This window comes from Rutilus rutilus (assembly GCF_951802725.1).
Source record: "Rutilus rutilus genome assembly, chromosome: 5".
NCBI classification, from domain to species: domain Eukaryota; kingdom Metazoa; phylum Chordata; class Actinopteri; order Cypriniformes; family Leuciscidae; genus Rutilus; species Rutilus rutilus.
In genome coordinates this window covers 43865994-43882954 of record NC_140213.1, presented here as the reverse complement: position 1 = coordinate 43882954, position 16961 = coordinate 43865994, and the positions used below count along the sequence as shown (strand labels likewise).

The following is a 16961-nucleotide window of genomic DNA, read 5'->3' as shown; positions in this document are numbered from 1 at the left end:
GATGAGATGAGTCAGGAAGTCAGGAAGTGAAGCCAACATTGTACCTGCCTTGATTCCTTCCTTGGAATGCATCCTCTGAAGGCAGCATTTTGGATGCAGCCATTTTAATATTTTATTATTTTAAATAAAAAATAATGTCAGCATTAAATTTATCAGACATTTAGTGTTACAAAAGATTTTTATATAAAATAAAGGCTTTTCTAAAACTTTTTTTCCCATCAAAAAATGTTTTATAGTTTCCACAAAAAATAAATAAATGCAGCTATGGTAAGCATAAGAGACTTCTTTCAAAAACATTTAAAAAATCTTACCGACACCAAACTTTGGGACAGTAGTGTATACTGTAGGGTACTAACATCTGAAATCATCTGAATTAAAATTTAAAATCTAATTTAAAGTTTTAAATAATTAGGATTAAAAATGAGAAATGTTGTATGAAAAAAATTGGCACTAGTAAATAATTAAACATGCAAATTTATGACACCAAGTATGTTCAATAAGTAATATAGCTATATAACTACAGTATAGTGTCACTAGAAAGATAATGTACCAAATACATTCAAATTGTTATTAGGACTTTGTAACCCCCAAAAATCTACTATTTTTATTTTTTAAAAACCTTGCTGGAAATAGTAATTGATTGTGTAGAATAGTACGTTTTGTATAAAGAATTGGGACTGTTCACACAGAATGTTATCCATTCCACTGCTACTTTTCCATTGTTTTTTAACGTAAACGCGCGCTAGACTGTCTTTAACCATCGCGCTCGTGTCTTGCTGCGTTTCGCGCATGACACGGCATTAAAATCAAGTTAAAACATTTAAAAAACACGTCTCTAGACTTTTTTCGTTCCATTGACCAGGGTCTCATGTTTTTAACATCAAAAACACGTTCTGCTTTGTCCAGAGGGGTTACATGACATGACAACAGTTATAGACCCAATGCGCCAGAGAAACGAGGGCGCCGCCATCTTTAAAATATTGTCTTTAAACTTCCGTTTTTGCGGTCGCTCTGTAGGCTATATTCCTATGGCATTGCTGTCCAGGAGTAATTAGCTTTTGAAGTGGATTTACTTAATGTAAAGTTAACGAAAGTTATCATGAGGATTGTAATGTTTAAAGCAGATGTCTTAACAAATGTCAGTAGACCGGGAAGATTTTAAAACGAGCCGTTCATTCATAAATACGCAAGATCACTGTGAAAGACAGGCTGAAAAGGGGCGGGGCTACATAAGGTCTAGGGTGGTGATGGTACAAGAGCATCAGGACAGAGTACAGCTTGGTTTGACTTCGTTATCCTGAAAAGCCTGAGCGTCGAGTCTCCAATACACTGGAGTAATTAATAGTCACTCAAATGTCACTGTCACACGCCTAGATAAGATTTCCCATGCCTACACTGATTACACAAACACAAAACATAGGTCATAGACACACACACATGCTCAAATGTAAAATACACACCCAGAAAAACCTGTCATGATTATGTCACACATACAACGTAAATCTGTATCCATTTATGCTTAACTGACACTTGACTGAGGTCAAGTTGCACAAAAAGCCCTTCATCCTGTTTTGCCACTCAGGAACAAAAGCTAATTTTTTCTCTCAAATTCATTTATTTTTCTCCAAGAGTCAAGATTGTTTAGAGTAAAAATACAGTGCATTAATAACATACAATGCCTATGAAAATATATTTATAAAAATAAATCAAAAGGCATTATGAATGCATAAAATAACTTTTCTTATAAATAAAATTTTATTACACAACAGCATTGTGTATAGCCAGAATCATTTCACACAGATATTACAACTGATTAGAAAACAATTAAATACAGCATTTGAGTATGTCTCAGAAATATGAAGCACGCATTTGTAAGGTTTAAAGGGTTTCAAAGTGCAGTTCAGAGAAGGTGGTTGAGGGAGGGGTGGATCATGGGAGGTGTGGTCAGTAACGCTGTTGCGTTCGGGTGCGATTGTCAGCAGAGGCTCCTCGCCTACGCATGGCGACACCCACAGCCTCACCGGTCTGGTTCTGCAGGGATGAGAAGAGAGAGAGAGGGGACAGAGCAGTGAGCGGGTCACGTTAGATCCGGGGAACAGATCACTTCATCTCAACACATGGCCAGTACTCACAAGTGCAGGACCCACAGCAAAGATGCCCCTCACTGCTGGGATGCCACCAGCTGTGTCCTGCACATCTGTTGAATCAAGTAATCAGGAGGTATGAGCTAATGCACATGCCAACAAACAAGAAACATTCATAGGGTCGAATTAAAAGCTATTTGCGTTCACCTCAAATCTGATAAACTTATTTGGATTAAATGTACAGAATTGGAAATGAAACTGACATTGCAGCCGTTGATTCAGTCTCTCGAGTGACTGCAGGATCCTCTGCTCCTCTAGTGACAGAGCGCTGATGCTGAGGGACCGCATTCTCTGGCTCTGGGGACCAGCTGGACCGTTGCAGGACTTATGGGTCTGAGCACCGTCTGACACCTCTGGGCCTGTAACACGGGGTAAAAGAGTGTTAATGCTTGAACTCATCAGTTCAGTCAAAGTTTACTTTGGGTTTTACACGTAAGTGAGGGTCCGTGTACAGCAAATTTCGTTACCAGAATAGTACGCACACCAACCTTTTTTTGTAACCACACATACACATTGAATTTGTTTTGCACTAATCAATTGTTCCACAAGATGGCAACAATGGCACCAGCCGTTGTTTCACAGTAGAAAAGGAAAATAAAGAGATGGAAACACAACAACATACTGGAGACTGCAACAACAGACGCACAGATTGACAAGCGCTTGTGTGAGAGGGTTATGAGATACCCACAACTTCAGTTTAAAAGAATACAAAGACATTATTATCGGTCATAACTTCTGGAGAAAAAATAGCAGACACCGGACATAGATGACATTTTCTAGAGAGCATGTGTTCGCGCACTATCAAGTGAAGTATACTTTGAAAGGCTAGACATTCGACTAGCTTACGCATAAAAAAATCTAAGTATACTTTGGGCTTCAAGGGTTTTACAATCTGTCTTTATATTGCAGTTTGATTGAAAAAAAATCCTGCCGTTCAAAAGTTTGGGGTCATAAAGAAGAAAGAAATTAACACTTTCATTCAGCAAGGTTAATTTAATTGATCAAAAGTGACAGTAAAGACGTTTATAATGTTACAAAAGATTTGCTGTTCTTTTTTAACTTTCATTTCATCAAAGAATCCAAAAAAAAAAAAAAAAAAAAAGTATCCTGGTTTCCACAAAAATATTAAGCAGCAAAAACTGTTTTCAACTGAGAATAATAAGAAATGTTTCCTGAGCAGCAAATCATCATATTAGAATGATTTCTGAAGGATCATGTGACACTGAAGACTGGAGTAATGATGCTGAAAATTCAGCTTGATCAATTATATTTTAAAATATAGCTATTACAATAGAAAACAGTTATTCTAAATTGTAATAATATTTCACAATCAAAGGTTTCCCTCGTGTTCATATTCCAGGGTCTGTGACGCTCCAAAAATAAATGAATTAAAACATCATTAAAGTGGCCGTGCGCTAAAACGACTTCTGTCTTCTGTGTCCCACGGGTAAACCTTTGACATGAGGGTAAATAAATAATGACACTATTTTAATTTTTGTTGAGAATTTTTTAAAAACATGCTGCATTTTTAATGATGTTTGTCCATGAGATTGAACTGATTTTGTGTTCTTGCCTCTAGAGAAGGCCCATATATCTACATATGATATCAGATATTGCTTTACATTATAAATTACCTTCACTGTCTGCTGTATGACCAGTTTTATTTGGGTGTTGAGTTTTTGGCACCGTGACCTGTTAAACCACAAATAAACAGTTATTGAAAAAACAAAACACTTAAAGGGATACTTCACCTCTGGGAAGATGAATGTGTATTTAAAATAGGTCATTTAAGTAGAAGAAATGTGAAGAAATTTTTGAATTTTGAGCTTTCTAGACTGAGAAAAGCCAGAAAATGTATTTTTGGCTTATGTGGATGAAAGACAACAACTCCCAGAATGCACTTGCTTCGCTGCCTTAGGAGGCCACGCCTACCGGTAAGAGTGCGCAGTTGTTGAAAACAACAAAGCTAGCCTATGTGATGAGTTTGCGAGGGATAGAGATCGTCCAAAATGTCCGGGATTCGGCTTTTGCGTTCTACAGTCGCCATTCATCATGTTTACTGTGGCGAGCAGGACGAGGCTGACGGCCGCGGGAGAACGGCGCGAGGCCGGTGGCATGATTACTGAGACGCGCCGGGTCTCCCATCTCTCACGGAGGAGCGGGAATTTTTCTTAGCAATGGTAAAACGCACATCAACCGATCACTTGTTTAGCGTTCATGTAAACACTACATTCAAATTCACCAATCGGAATGAATTCAGTTAGATTGAAAGGTGTGCATGTAAACAAGGAATAGCGACCGCAGAAAGCAAAAGCTAAATCATCGGACATTTTGAACGATCAAGTCCGGGAAAAGGAGGATGGTTACTTACTCAGCTTTCTCCTACTATTCAGCTTTCTCCACAGAACAAGAGCTTGCTAGCTTAGCTTCCAAAGAAAGGCTGACTGTGTGTACATTCTGTGAGTGAGATCCCACCCTGTATGGGCGGGCTGAAAACATGCGGAACAACGCCATCTACTGCCTGTAGTCTTTAGCCTCTGGCCAGAAAATCCTCCGATGACGCAAAATGACGATTTTTGCGTCATCGGAGGATTTTTTCCAGACAAAAAATACATAAATCTCTTGTCTCAGGGTCATATGAGGGTGGAAAGCATGGTAATTCGAAAATACTACAGGTTTTCTACTAATACAAAGCTTAATGCTAAATCCTGAAGTAACCCTTTAATTCAAAAATGTCCAAAAAGCAACATGGTCAATATAAACAAAAATGTATGCAAGTATATTGTAACAACATTGCATTTGCCTTTACACTATAAACTAGATCAGTGTAAAACTTCCAAGGGAGCTGCATTATTTAAATTACGTTTATTTGCATTTATTTATATATTTAACATTTTCTTGTTTTCTAGGACAGTAGTTTGAAAAAATAAGTGCATTTCTACCTGATGAGGACAGCTGGGCTTTCTCTGTGTGGTTCCTGCAGTTTGATTTCTGCCGTTCTTCACCACGTTACTCTCCATAGCCTGTCTCCTTATTGGGCTTTTCACTGATTTACAGGGGAAACTCAGGTTAAAAAGCACATTCATATCCAAGCAGCATATTTCAGTGATCAGTGACCAAAGGTACCAATAAATCTCTGCAAAATAATGTCTTGATGTATGGCCTCACATATCTGTGGCTTTAATGTCTAAACATCTCTAGAGAAACTCTAGAGATCATTTTATCACTTGCTGGCAAGGGCAAATGCCCTGGTTTTTGTTTGTAGCCTATTATAAGGCATTTGTGTGTATAAAATGTATTATTAGAGGTTGTTTGACAAACCTATAGCCTCTTTACCGGAAGACAAGAAAAAGCCACCCATTCTTGAGGCTCCTTTGACACCATTGATCAGACTATCACCATTGATGGTAACATGGGACAGGCTGGCACTGACTTGAGGCAAAGAAGACAACGGGCCATTGTGAGCAAGAAAACTTTGAGGGTCACCTAAATCAATTCAGAGAGAGAGAGAGAGAGAGAGAGAGAGAGAGAGAGAGAGAGAGAGAGAGAGAGAGAGAGAGAGAGAGAGAGAGAGAGAGAGAGAGAGAGAGAGAGAGAGACACACAAGAAAGAACTGTAAGACAGTTCAACTGAAAGGTCCCAAAGTATGAAAGTCACTTCTACTGTTCTTGAGGTCTCTGTCCTCAAAATGTAGAGGTTTCCTGATGTTATAAAAATAATTGAGCCCTGAGGAACAACAGTCCATCATTAAATGGATCCATTTCAACAGAGTAGTAATCCCAAGTGGTGCATTGCTGTGCAGAGGGCCAAAGAAAACTGACCAACACCAAAAAAGAGCCTTTACCAATGACTCTAGGAAAACATCCCTCAAGAATCGCAAACAAAGCCGTTGGACTCGCAGACACACAAAGGGAGCTCAGTTCTTTCAATCGACTCTCGTTTGACTATATGACAAGGTGCAGTGAAAGTTCATGGGAAGCTGATGATTTTGTAATATGTTGTCACTTGAAAGACACCTGAAAATGTGACTTTTTTCCACAGCAGGTGAATAATCATTCCCAAAATTCTAAAGGAAAGATGAAACGCAGAATGGGAAAATACAGAAATAGGGAAGCAATAAATAGTTAGGCTGGAACGTGCAACATCATGTTCTAACCAAGCATGACAAGACAAGTCATTTATCAGAGAAAATGCCGAGCAATGTGACACATTACAACCAATCACAACATATTTAATATTTTATGATTTATGGCTACTAATGTTTCGACACCATTAATATGAAGAACACAAACCTGTTGTATACAATCTATGCATACTTTCATACATTACTTATAGAAAAACTGTTGAAAATGTATCCAATAATGATACTGCATGTATTCGAGGAATATCAATTTAAATGATCATTGCAATGCATTTAAAATATTTTGCTATAAAATTATCATATGGCTACTGCAGTGTAAAGTGTATTTATTTTTTGATATATGCAGTCTACTTGATTATTATATATTATTAATATAAATCTTCACCAATATCAATGCCCTCCATTTATTACATTTAAATGATCGTTTCTAATATATATAATCTTAATATATATATATATATATATATATATATATATATATATATATATATATATTTACATACATACATATATATATTTATATATGATTTAATATAAATATATATAATGTATAATTTTATAAAATATATATAATGCATTTATATATTGTACATTTATATATTTGTGCATTCATATTTATAATATATTTATATTATTATTTATAATGTGGTTTTACACAATTTTGTTGTGATCAGTAATTACCATAAAAGCCTGATTTATTTAATGTCATAAAAACATATGCACTACATTTTATGTCTTTTTTCTTTCATTTTTTTTTTCAAGTTTCAATAGTTAATTATTATATATTTTTTTCATTATTTGATATGTCAGGCTTTGTAGGGTTAACATAATATCCACCGATGTATAGTGGGATTTTAAACCCACTCGGTTGAAAAAACAAACAAACAAAAAAAAACATGTTAGGTGATAAATACTCAGTTTTAAACCCACTCGGTTTTCAAAATTGGGGTTTTCTTTACCGAAATTTGGGGTTTACAAAATTGGGGTTTTCTTTACCGTCTTTGCTGGCGAGAGCACTCCGGACTCCATGCCACAGCATTGAGATCTCCTCATCTGTTGGAGTCCGGTCCAAACAGATCCCGTTTTCTCCACACCTGCGCCTGGGATTGTCTGCAAGGGCATCTGGAGGGGAGAGGGAACAGATGCTTGTCTCGTGGGTGTAGCTACAGTAAGGTGGAGCTGGATCTGTTCTGACGGTAGGCCGATGAACTATTGTCTGGCTCTCTGGAGTATCTTTGCACAGGGCCAGATCCTGCACGCCATCATCACAGCAGGATGCCTTGGAGATGTACACGGGACACTCGGCCAGGTCACAGTCCACAACTTCAGGTTTTGGAGGGGGCCGAGGCACCAAAATCTTCCCCTGGGTCTTGGCCACATGTTGCGCTTCCCTGGCAGATTGCGGTCTGATGATAGTGCCCTTCCTGGCCCGGGAGGTAACGGGACACGAGCCGACTCTGGCTGAGCCTGCTCTCCGGGGAATCCGTGAGCCCCCAATGCAAAGGGCTCGTCTTTGAGAGGTGGGCTCTCTGATACGCTCCTGTGTACGGAGTTCTTGGGGCCCTACCTCTGTCCAAGCCTGTCTAGAGGATTGGGGCCCAGTGGGGACAGCAGAGGTCTTATTGGAAATGTTTTTTGATACCCCTGTGAGTGAATTCACATGGTCCGAGTGATCTGCCGAGAGCTGTTTCTGGGTTTGTTGGGGCAGGTTAGCTCGAAACACTCGGTCCACATCTTCAACTCCATCCACCTCATCAAACCAACGTAGTTTCTTCTTAATAGTCCTATTCTGCTCTGGCTCATTGAGTTTTGTCCTGGCCAGCTCCACGCTGTCCCGGATTAATATGGCCACTTCTTTGGTGAAAAGCACATGGCCAGGGGTGTAAGTGAATTTGACATTTCCCGATTTGGATTTTAAATGGTTTTTAAGAATCCCTTTCAGGAATCTGACGTTGTCGTTAAGGGTAGAGTGGGTCACGGGATTTGCAGATGTTCTGTTTGGTTCCTCTGTGCTTTTCAACATATTAGCCTTTGCCAATTTGGTGACATCCGTTTCATTTTTAGGATCTGAAGGATGTATGCGTATACTCTCCTCCATGCTCAGCGGTTTGGATTCTCTCTTGAGCGCTGTGGCATCATCCACATCTGGATTGTGTTTATGCGACTGTGAGGAACTCAGTGCGTCTATTGGTTGCATGTTCAGGGAACTCGGGTCAGTCCGATCATTTATGCAAAGATGGGCAGCTGAGCTTGAAAAGGCTTTGAACGAACTGTTGCTGTGTTTGTATCTGCTGGCTGGAAGAGCTGTCTGTGTTTCTGATAAATGTTTATCATATTTCTCCTCCGGGGTTCTTATCTGCTGTTTGGATTCTGACTTGAAGTCTTTAGTCAGACTTGAGAATTCCAGAGGTGTGTTTTCTGGCACGGCTTGCGTTCTGCAGTGGGCAACCACAGATCCTTTGTCTTTCAAAATCTTCCCTTGAGGGTTTCTGTCATTATCATGAGTTATCAAAAAGTTCTGCTGCAACAACTCTTCTTGGCAACCAAGAGTAGACTGGGCGTTGAAGTTCTGCGATTGGTCCTTGGAATTATCAAATCTTTCTTGCGTGTGATTCCGGAGACTCCTGATTTCCTCTGCTGACTCATGATCCTTTGGTGAGAGTGAGCTGGGATTGAGTTCGCTTCTCTGGTTTAAGATCTCCTCCAGGAAACTCTTGGCTGAAGAAGAGGAGGGGTGAGATGGTGAACATGGGTTGTTGGACTGTCTCAACGGTGATTGAGGACTTTTGGGGTCTTGGAGCTTATAAGGATCCACAGGGAGGTAGAAAGACTGGGCACAGGTGATGCTCTGCTGGGAGCCACAAACTGGTGCAGTGTCAAGGCTCTTCTGAGGTTCTCCATTCTCTAAGCTGTCCAGACTAGACAGACTCTCTGTGTCACTATGTGGGGTATCAAGATACTCCTGAAAATCAATATAAAAACATTAGAGCACTTATGCACTGATACTGGCAAAGTGCTTTTTGGAGATCATGTTGCATGCATGCTGCAGAGGGATGGAAAGTAAATCATTCTAATATGCTGAAGAAACATTCTTTATTATAATCAATGTTGAAAACTGTTGAGTTGCTCAATATTTTTGTGGAAACTGTTTCTGTTTTTCAGGATTCTTTGATGAATAAAAGGATAAAAAGAAATTGTAACATTGAAAATGTCTTTTGATAAATGTATTGCATCCTTGCTGAATAAAAGTATAATTTAGTGGTAGTTTAAATCAGGGGTGCCTGCAGGATTTTACCTTAGGGTACGCACAGAACTAGCAAAAAAAAATTACGTTTGACTTGCCACACATAATGGCACGGTTTTCAACACTCTTGATGCTTTGAATCTTTTCCTGAAACAATCAGAGATTTAAGAGGCTTAATTTCTCAGTCCCTACCCAATAGTTTTAGGCCTTTTTGCAAATGTTTCAATCAAGTTCAGCTGTTTTAGAGAGCGTTTACTCATTTTGAGTCTGGTTTTAAAGTTTAACTATCTGTAGTATAATTTTTCGTGTGTGGAAAAAGCGTCAATTAAACAAAACTAAATTAGCCAATCAGATTTATTTTCACACATTTGACTTTAAAACACACAAACGCACACCTTTATTTATTCTCATTCTCTCTTGCTTTCTCAATATGCCATGACTGTACACAGATAGACTAATATTTAATTACAATTTTTTTGTACAAATAAAACGTACCACCCTCTCATGGTACGCACAGTGCGTGCAGCCGTATGGCTGTAGGTGCCACAGGTGTTAATATACTATTTTTAATAATATATTACTTTTGTAACATTTCTACATTTATGCAAGAGGATTGCAGTTTTAAGGATCTTTTGGATACAAACATTAAAATCTTCTAAAAATTAAAAAATATAATAGCTTACTAAAGGCATGATATTCAGACATTCCTATGAAGGGCATTTCATAAGTCTGACTACATTTGTGCACAGAATGGAACACTTTTCCAAGAATACCTAAGCCTAAAACCTATCCTATAAATAGGGATATTACCTTCTGTGTCCTGCTCAGTGTATTAAATGATGTGTTGGCTGCAAGCCAGTGCAGGTAACATTCCAGCTGCTGTGTGTAAGAAGACATAACTGACTGTCTGAGAGGGAAAGAATGTTTGTTTGAGTTATAGAGATAGGGGAATGTGTATCTCTGGTTTCAATATGCGTTTGTGTGATTAAAGCCTCAGGATGAGCTCATCTTTTTAAAAGACCTCAGTTTGTTCAGAAGATGCTGCAGCGTGTTGTGGCAGGAAGAGCCCTGGGCTAAAAGTACAATGTTGGATTCGGATCTTAAAACCTTCACAATACTCCTTAAGCAAATACTCAAATTCGCTTTTAACATACACATTCGCGGGCAAAGTAGTTGATCACAATTCCAATCTTGCCACTGTAAAGAAACAAAAGCCAGTGTATGTATATGAACCTGTGGATCGGCCTGCTCTTTTACTGTGGGAACAGTGTGTGTCTCCTGCTGCTGATTGAGGAAGAACAGCTGGTTGTTCCCGAAGTGAGTCAGGCTGCTGTCCTGTAGGAGTTTGGTGTAGGCCTCAGCTGCAGATAAGGCACGCAGGTGACGGGCGGCCCCTGAAGGCTTTGGGGAGGAAGTGCAGTTCCTGAAACAAACAAGTGGTTCAATGCAGGCCTTATAATGATCATGAACTTATTTGTAACAAGAAATGCAGCTTTACTATGAAAAGCATTACGATGAGCACCAAGCATATATATATATATATATATATATATCATTATTACACCATTTAATGGGCTCTTACATTTTTAGCTTTCTTTTAAAAATATGAAGCAAGCTGGCATCACTAATTGTACAGAGCTCTATGATAAAAAAGTGCAGCAAAAATGATTAATATTTTAAATAACTATACAAAACATTATTTTAATTCATTCAAAAATTTTCTTTTTGGTAAAACTATTAAAATGCATTTAAATAGTTTTAAATGTCACGAAATGTTGATTCACATATGGCCAGACATATTCATATCTCAGTGTACTTGAATTTGTCTGAATTGTTGAATAATTAATTATATTAAAAAAATAATTGAAATAATTGTCAAGATAGCTTTAACATGAAACATCCCTCTAATGGAATGAATTCATGAAAGCTGTTACATAACATTACCAAAATGTATCTTCAACCAGTAATGATATATTGTCGTGACAGCGATGTCGTACCTGGTAGTAGTGGAGGCACTGGGCAAAAACTGAGATTGATGGGTATACAAGAGTGGACTGCCTTGAATATGATATAGCGCTTCATCTAGGTTGGGTGTTCTTCTCTTAAAGGCTGCTGCAAAACACAAATCACTTTATTTAAATGATGGATGAGATGTGAGCACATACTGGCTTCATAATACTTCAAGAGATAAAGAGTGCTTGTAGACACATGAATTAGGCTGCGTTTACACTGCAAGGCTTCATGCGCAGATATGATCTTTTGAACATGTCCGATATTTTATATTCCCTTTTGATCCTACTGGTATCTGATATCTGTGTTTACATTAAATTATTCTGTTGGTGATTGCTTTACTATGCGATGATTTATATAGGCTGGTGGTGCCATGATTACTTGCAAGCATGGATAAGTTAAAAACTGTCATGGATGTTTGCAGCGCAAATTTCGACCGAACAGATGTAAACCAAGAAATAACAGCCATTTTTGTTTGTTATTTTATCTACGGTTTGTTTAGAAGTGAAATAAAGTAGCACAGTAAGATTTACACAGTATTTCAAATGAATTAACGAGAGAAAGAGAGAGAGAGATTGTGTGTGTGAATTACCTGCATCTGTACAGCGTCTCTATGTAATAGTGAAGCTGTGAGTTTAATTACAAAAACAGTGTGTTATTACCTAATTGCTGAGAAATATAATGTAGCTTTCAGTAGCGAAGATGTTTCATTTATACAATTCACAGGGCAGAGGTTGAAAATAAGCTCCTGAATGTTTTTGTGTGAGCAATCTGTTACCAACATATACAGTTTCCACCTCAAAAGCTGTGAATTTTAGTGCAAGCGCATACAGACATGTCTGCTTCATAATGTGACATTAAAAAGCTATTTATTGTGGGCAAACATGCCCTTCGCCTTGCGGTAGCTTGGTATTCCAAGCTGAATCTGATCTACGCATTTATACGTAGGTCAGATGTCCAGATATCGGATATGCATCTGATTTAAAATCACATCTGGAAGTCGCTCAGAACGGATGAGTCCACTGTTTCATTGAACTTACCTGGTCTTTTCCTTTGGGATGGAGAGAGATGAGCTCTTTGGAAGTTCTCTGTGGCATCCTGGACCTTCTGATGGCGCTGCTGCAGAACATTCTCTCTCAATCTCTTCTCCTGAACATCCCACTGTTTCCTCCTCTCCTCAAGAGCCCTGGAGAGACCGCGAGACAAACAGTCAGACTGGAAGAAAATATATGCTGTTTTCGTGACGTCTTACAGTTAGACAATGTTTTGCACACAGAGTGCACTCTTCAAGACATTATTCATTTGTTTTAAGATGAATGGATGAGAACTTTGGCAACTGCGAGCAGCATATCAAATGCATCACTTGATTTGAAATGGAAATGAGACTTTAATCTAATTGGCAATATCAGCTGTATTGTGTGTGCTGTCGTTATCTCAGACGTTTACTTTCCAGGGTCAACAGAAACCCGAGCCTTCTCTAACAGATGCATTTCAGCTAAATTCATTTGTTAATGGCACAGAAACCAGTGCACGCATATGCTGTAGAAACTAAAATTATGCAGAATAATCATAAAACAACCTGAACTAACATAAAAAGGTCAAATTATTTCATTTAAAAATAATATTTCAAGAGACTTATTGACCTTGACACAGTCATGAAGGTCTGCAGGAGTCCTATCTATGATATAAGTAAAAAAGAAAAGAATTTACAATAAAAGATTATGCTGAACTACTTTTAATCAGGCTTTTTTCTTTATTATGATATAAGGACAGTTATATAACCATGATATTTTTAACTTTAAAATATCAAAATGAATGGTTGCACTTTGTTTTGCAGTATGTGAACTTACATGTACTTACAGTGTACTTATCTAAGAAAGTACTGGTTAATATAAGGTAACTACATGGGTTAAGGTTAAGTTTAGGAGTAGGTTCAGGGTTAGTAATAGTATCTAGTAATTACCTGGTTATTGTAATAACTATAATAAGTACATAGTATGAGGAACAGGACTGTAAAATAAAGTGCTACCGGGTTTAATTTTAGTACATCATTTCAGTGAATGCATGAACTGCATGTGTGTGTGTGTGTGTTGGGAAGAGACACAAGGAAACCTAAACAGAGGTTTTGCCTTGACTCTGTGATTTTCATTCTTTTAATATTTTGTATTGGTTTTATGTCTTTAGGTTCCCAAAAAATATCAGACAATAATAAATGTCCTGTCACTGACACTCACATACTCATAAATCCCTTAAATATACTCTATATCTTTCAGGAATTATTTAATCACAACAAAAATAGCTCGGGATCTGTGTCTCAGCCTTTTCTGAACGCACTGATCTGCCTCACCATCACTGCCTTCTATAAAGTAACGTAACTTTGCTCTTAGAGCTTCTATTTCAAGCTGGTAAATCCTGGCTGACAAATAAAGGATTAAATAACAGTATCCGTGGCCTGTCGGGTAGCTTCACTTTCAGTGTGCACACGGATTGACCAGGTCAAACAGCCAGACTGAGTCATTAACAGCATGGAGACAGTTCTTAGCATATCTGACACTCACTGTCAACACCAAATTCAGCAGCTGTGCATTGCTTCTGATCTCTGCTACTCTTACCCTGCAGTCTTTTAGCATAGTTGCCTCCTTGGTGAATACGCTGACGCTAATTTTTTCTTGTTTTTCCCCACCTCATCTAAAAACAGTCTCCAGAGACCAACAGGCTAGAGCTGTGCAGTTTGATATTCATGTCGCAATGTATTCAATATTTTAGGAAATAAATGGGCAGGTGACATAAAGTTATAATTTATATGGGCAGCAATTTTTCCATAAATTTAAAATGATCTATTTAATTTGTGTTAAAGGGTTAAGAATTTACATATTTCCCTAAAATGTAAAAAAAACGGGTATTTTCACCCGTTTCACCAATTCAACTGTTTAATCAGGCCCTCAACAGGAAGAAAATAAAACGTTTTCAATATTTTAAAGGCACAGTATGTAAGTTTCGCCACTAGAGGTCGCTTTTTCAAAACAACAACAAAGGCGTAGCTTGATGACGCTGTGAATGAGCGTGAAATCATGAAGGTGATGATACGCAGGGCAACTTTTTGAGCAATGTTGCTGGGCAATCTTGCCGAGCGATTGTTGCTTGGGCACTTTCCCATTGAAAATGGGCAATACATTTATATCTGGATAATTTAGATCGGTCGTGGGCCCTGCGTCTCATCTGGTTACCCATTGGCGTTGACGGCAACATTGCTCAAAAAGCTGCCCTGTGTATCATCACCTTGAGAGTTGTCGTCTTCACCTCTATAGCCGATGGAAAGCAATCCCACGGCACTCAGGTAGAAATCCTGTTCACGGATGAGCCAATGTATTAAAGCGTAATTAACGTTACTGTGGTATTAAGCAGTATGAAATGTTCTGTAAATATTAATCTAAAACAATCTTTTTGTACGTTACACACTTGTACGTTAAAATTAATTTGGCAGAAAATTTGAAATTAAATAGTGAAATCAAAAAAGTTGATTAAAAGAAAACAAAATGTTACAGTATCTCAAAGCATACAAATGCATTAACCTAAGATCTGGATGCTGAAAAACATTCATGTAAATTAGTCCACCTCCCAAGTATAATCACTATAAGGCTTTCTACACAATCTGATTTATTTTTGACACACTTACTTTCGTCTGCGATTTGTTTCCAGGGAGAGCTTGCGAGCCCGGGCCCGACAGTGCCTCTGTTCTTTTAGCAGTACTTCCCTTTCATTTTCAGTCTCTCCATGTAAACCTGATCTAATGTTCCTAATGTGATGCAAAGTCAAGGAAGGTATAATTATCATCTGATGATACGCACAGCACATAATGAAAAAAACACGACGACACAACAACAAAGAAATAACACACAAATAACAAACATATAACTAATATCTAATCATAGATGACATAATGGAATATAATATAATAATGATTTTATATATATTTAATACAGTACCATTCAAAAGTTCGGAAACTACTATTTTTAATGTTTTGAAAGAAGTCTCTTATGCTCAACAAGCCTGCGTTTATTTGATCAAAAATACAAAAAAAAAAAGAATAATATTGTGAAATATTATTACAATTTAAAATAATGTTTTTCTAGTTGCATATACTTTAAAATATAATGTATATCTGTGATGCAAAACTGAATTTTCAGCATCATTACTCTTCAGTCTTCATTACTCTTTGTCTTCAGTGATCCTCAGTTATTATCAATGTTGGAAACAAGTTGTGCTGCCTAATCTTTTTTTTTGGGACCTGTGATACTTTTTTTTTTCAGGATTAATTGAAGAATAACAAGTTTAAAAGAACAGAATTAGTTCAAAATAGAAATCTTTCTTTTTTTAACAATATGAGTCTTTACTATCACCTTTTGTTAATCAATTTAACACATCCTTGCTGAATAAAAGTATTAATTTCTTTCAAAAATGTTACCGACCCCACACTTTTGAAAGGGAGTCTATGTTGTTACAAAATATTTCTATTTAAAATTAATGCTGTTCTTTTAAAACTTTTTATTCATCAAAGAATCCTAAAAATAGCATCACAGGTTACAAATATATATATATTTGTAACCTGTGATGCTATTTTTAGGATTCTATCTATCTATCTATCTATCTATCTATCTATCTATCTATCTATATATATATATATGTATATGTATATATTAAGCAGCACAACAGATTCCAACATTGATAATAAATCATCATATTAGAATGATTTCTGAGGATCATGTGACACTGAAGACTGGAGAGTAATGGCTGATGAAAACTCAGTTTTGCTATGGTATCTAGGCTATATGCCACGATTAATAAATAAAGCTTGTTGTGTAAGTACTGTAGTTTATACGCCACAAGTAAAACTATGAGAACAATCACCTTACATTGACGCTGGTTATTCAGACAAGGAAAAGGATACGAGTAGTAAAGTGTGTCTTCCAGGACTGGCATCCCGAATATCACGACGACACGCTGATGACAGGTCTCAACCATAGACTGTCAAAAAATCAACACCACACTCCTCATCCATACAACAGAAGCTGCATCCTATTGACGTCGGAACGACCGCGCAAAAACATAGCTGGCAAAAGCAGAATTGATATGCTTTGGTAAAAAATATTGGTGCTCTAAAGAATGAAAACAAGCCGGCCAGTGCGACAGCTAAACACAGACAGAAAGCGCAAAAACCTATGACTTTATAACTTCCTGTAGTTTGATACTTGATTCATCTAGACCAAACCCGAGTGTATGCTATCTTGACATTGTTTTAAATTAAAGCAGGCGAGGGTAAGACTTTATCGTCGTTCGCTGCCCCTGGAACAGTTACGCCATGTCGGTATTTGGTAACCATCGACGCGCTTCCTTGACAACTGACACAAACTCACGGTGGAGG

The 16961-nt window shown here is 37.7% G+C and overlaps 1 protein-coding gene across 1 annotated transcript; it reads right to left on the bottom strand.

The window, feature by feature from the left end:
• Positions 1-1786: 1786 nt before the first annotated feature.
• Positions 1787-16877, bottom strand: cep126 (centrosomal protein 126). The gene is made up of 12 exons (XM_084409218.1): positions 16488-16877; positions 15216-15335; positions 12580-12725; positions 11527-11641; positions 10763-10952; positions 7282-9247; positions 5466-5630; positions 5087-5190; positions 3779-3836; positions 2348-2503; positions 2133-2197; positions 1787-2031 (listed from the first exon to the last, which is right to left on the bottom strand). The coding sequence occupies exons 1-12, from the start codon at positions 16559-16561 to the stop codon at positions 1945-1947; spliced, it is 3246 nt and encodes a 1081-aa protein (XP_084265344.1). The 5' UTR covers positions 16562-16877; the 3' UTR covers positions 1787-1944.
• Between the last annotated feature and the right edge of the window lie 84 nt (positions 16878-16961).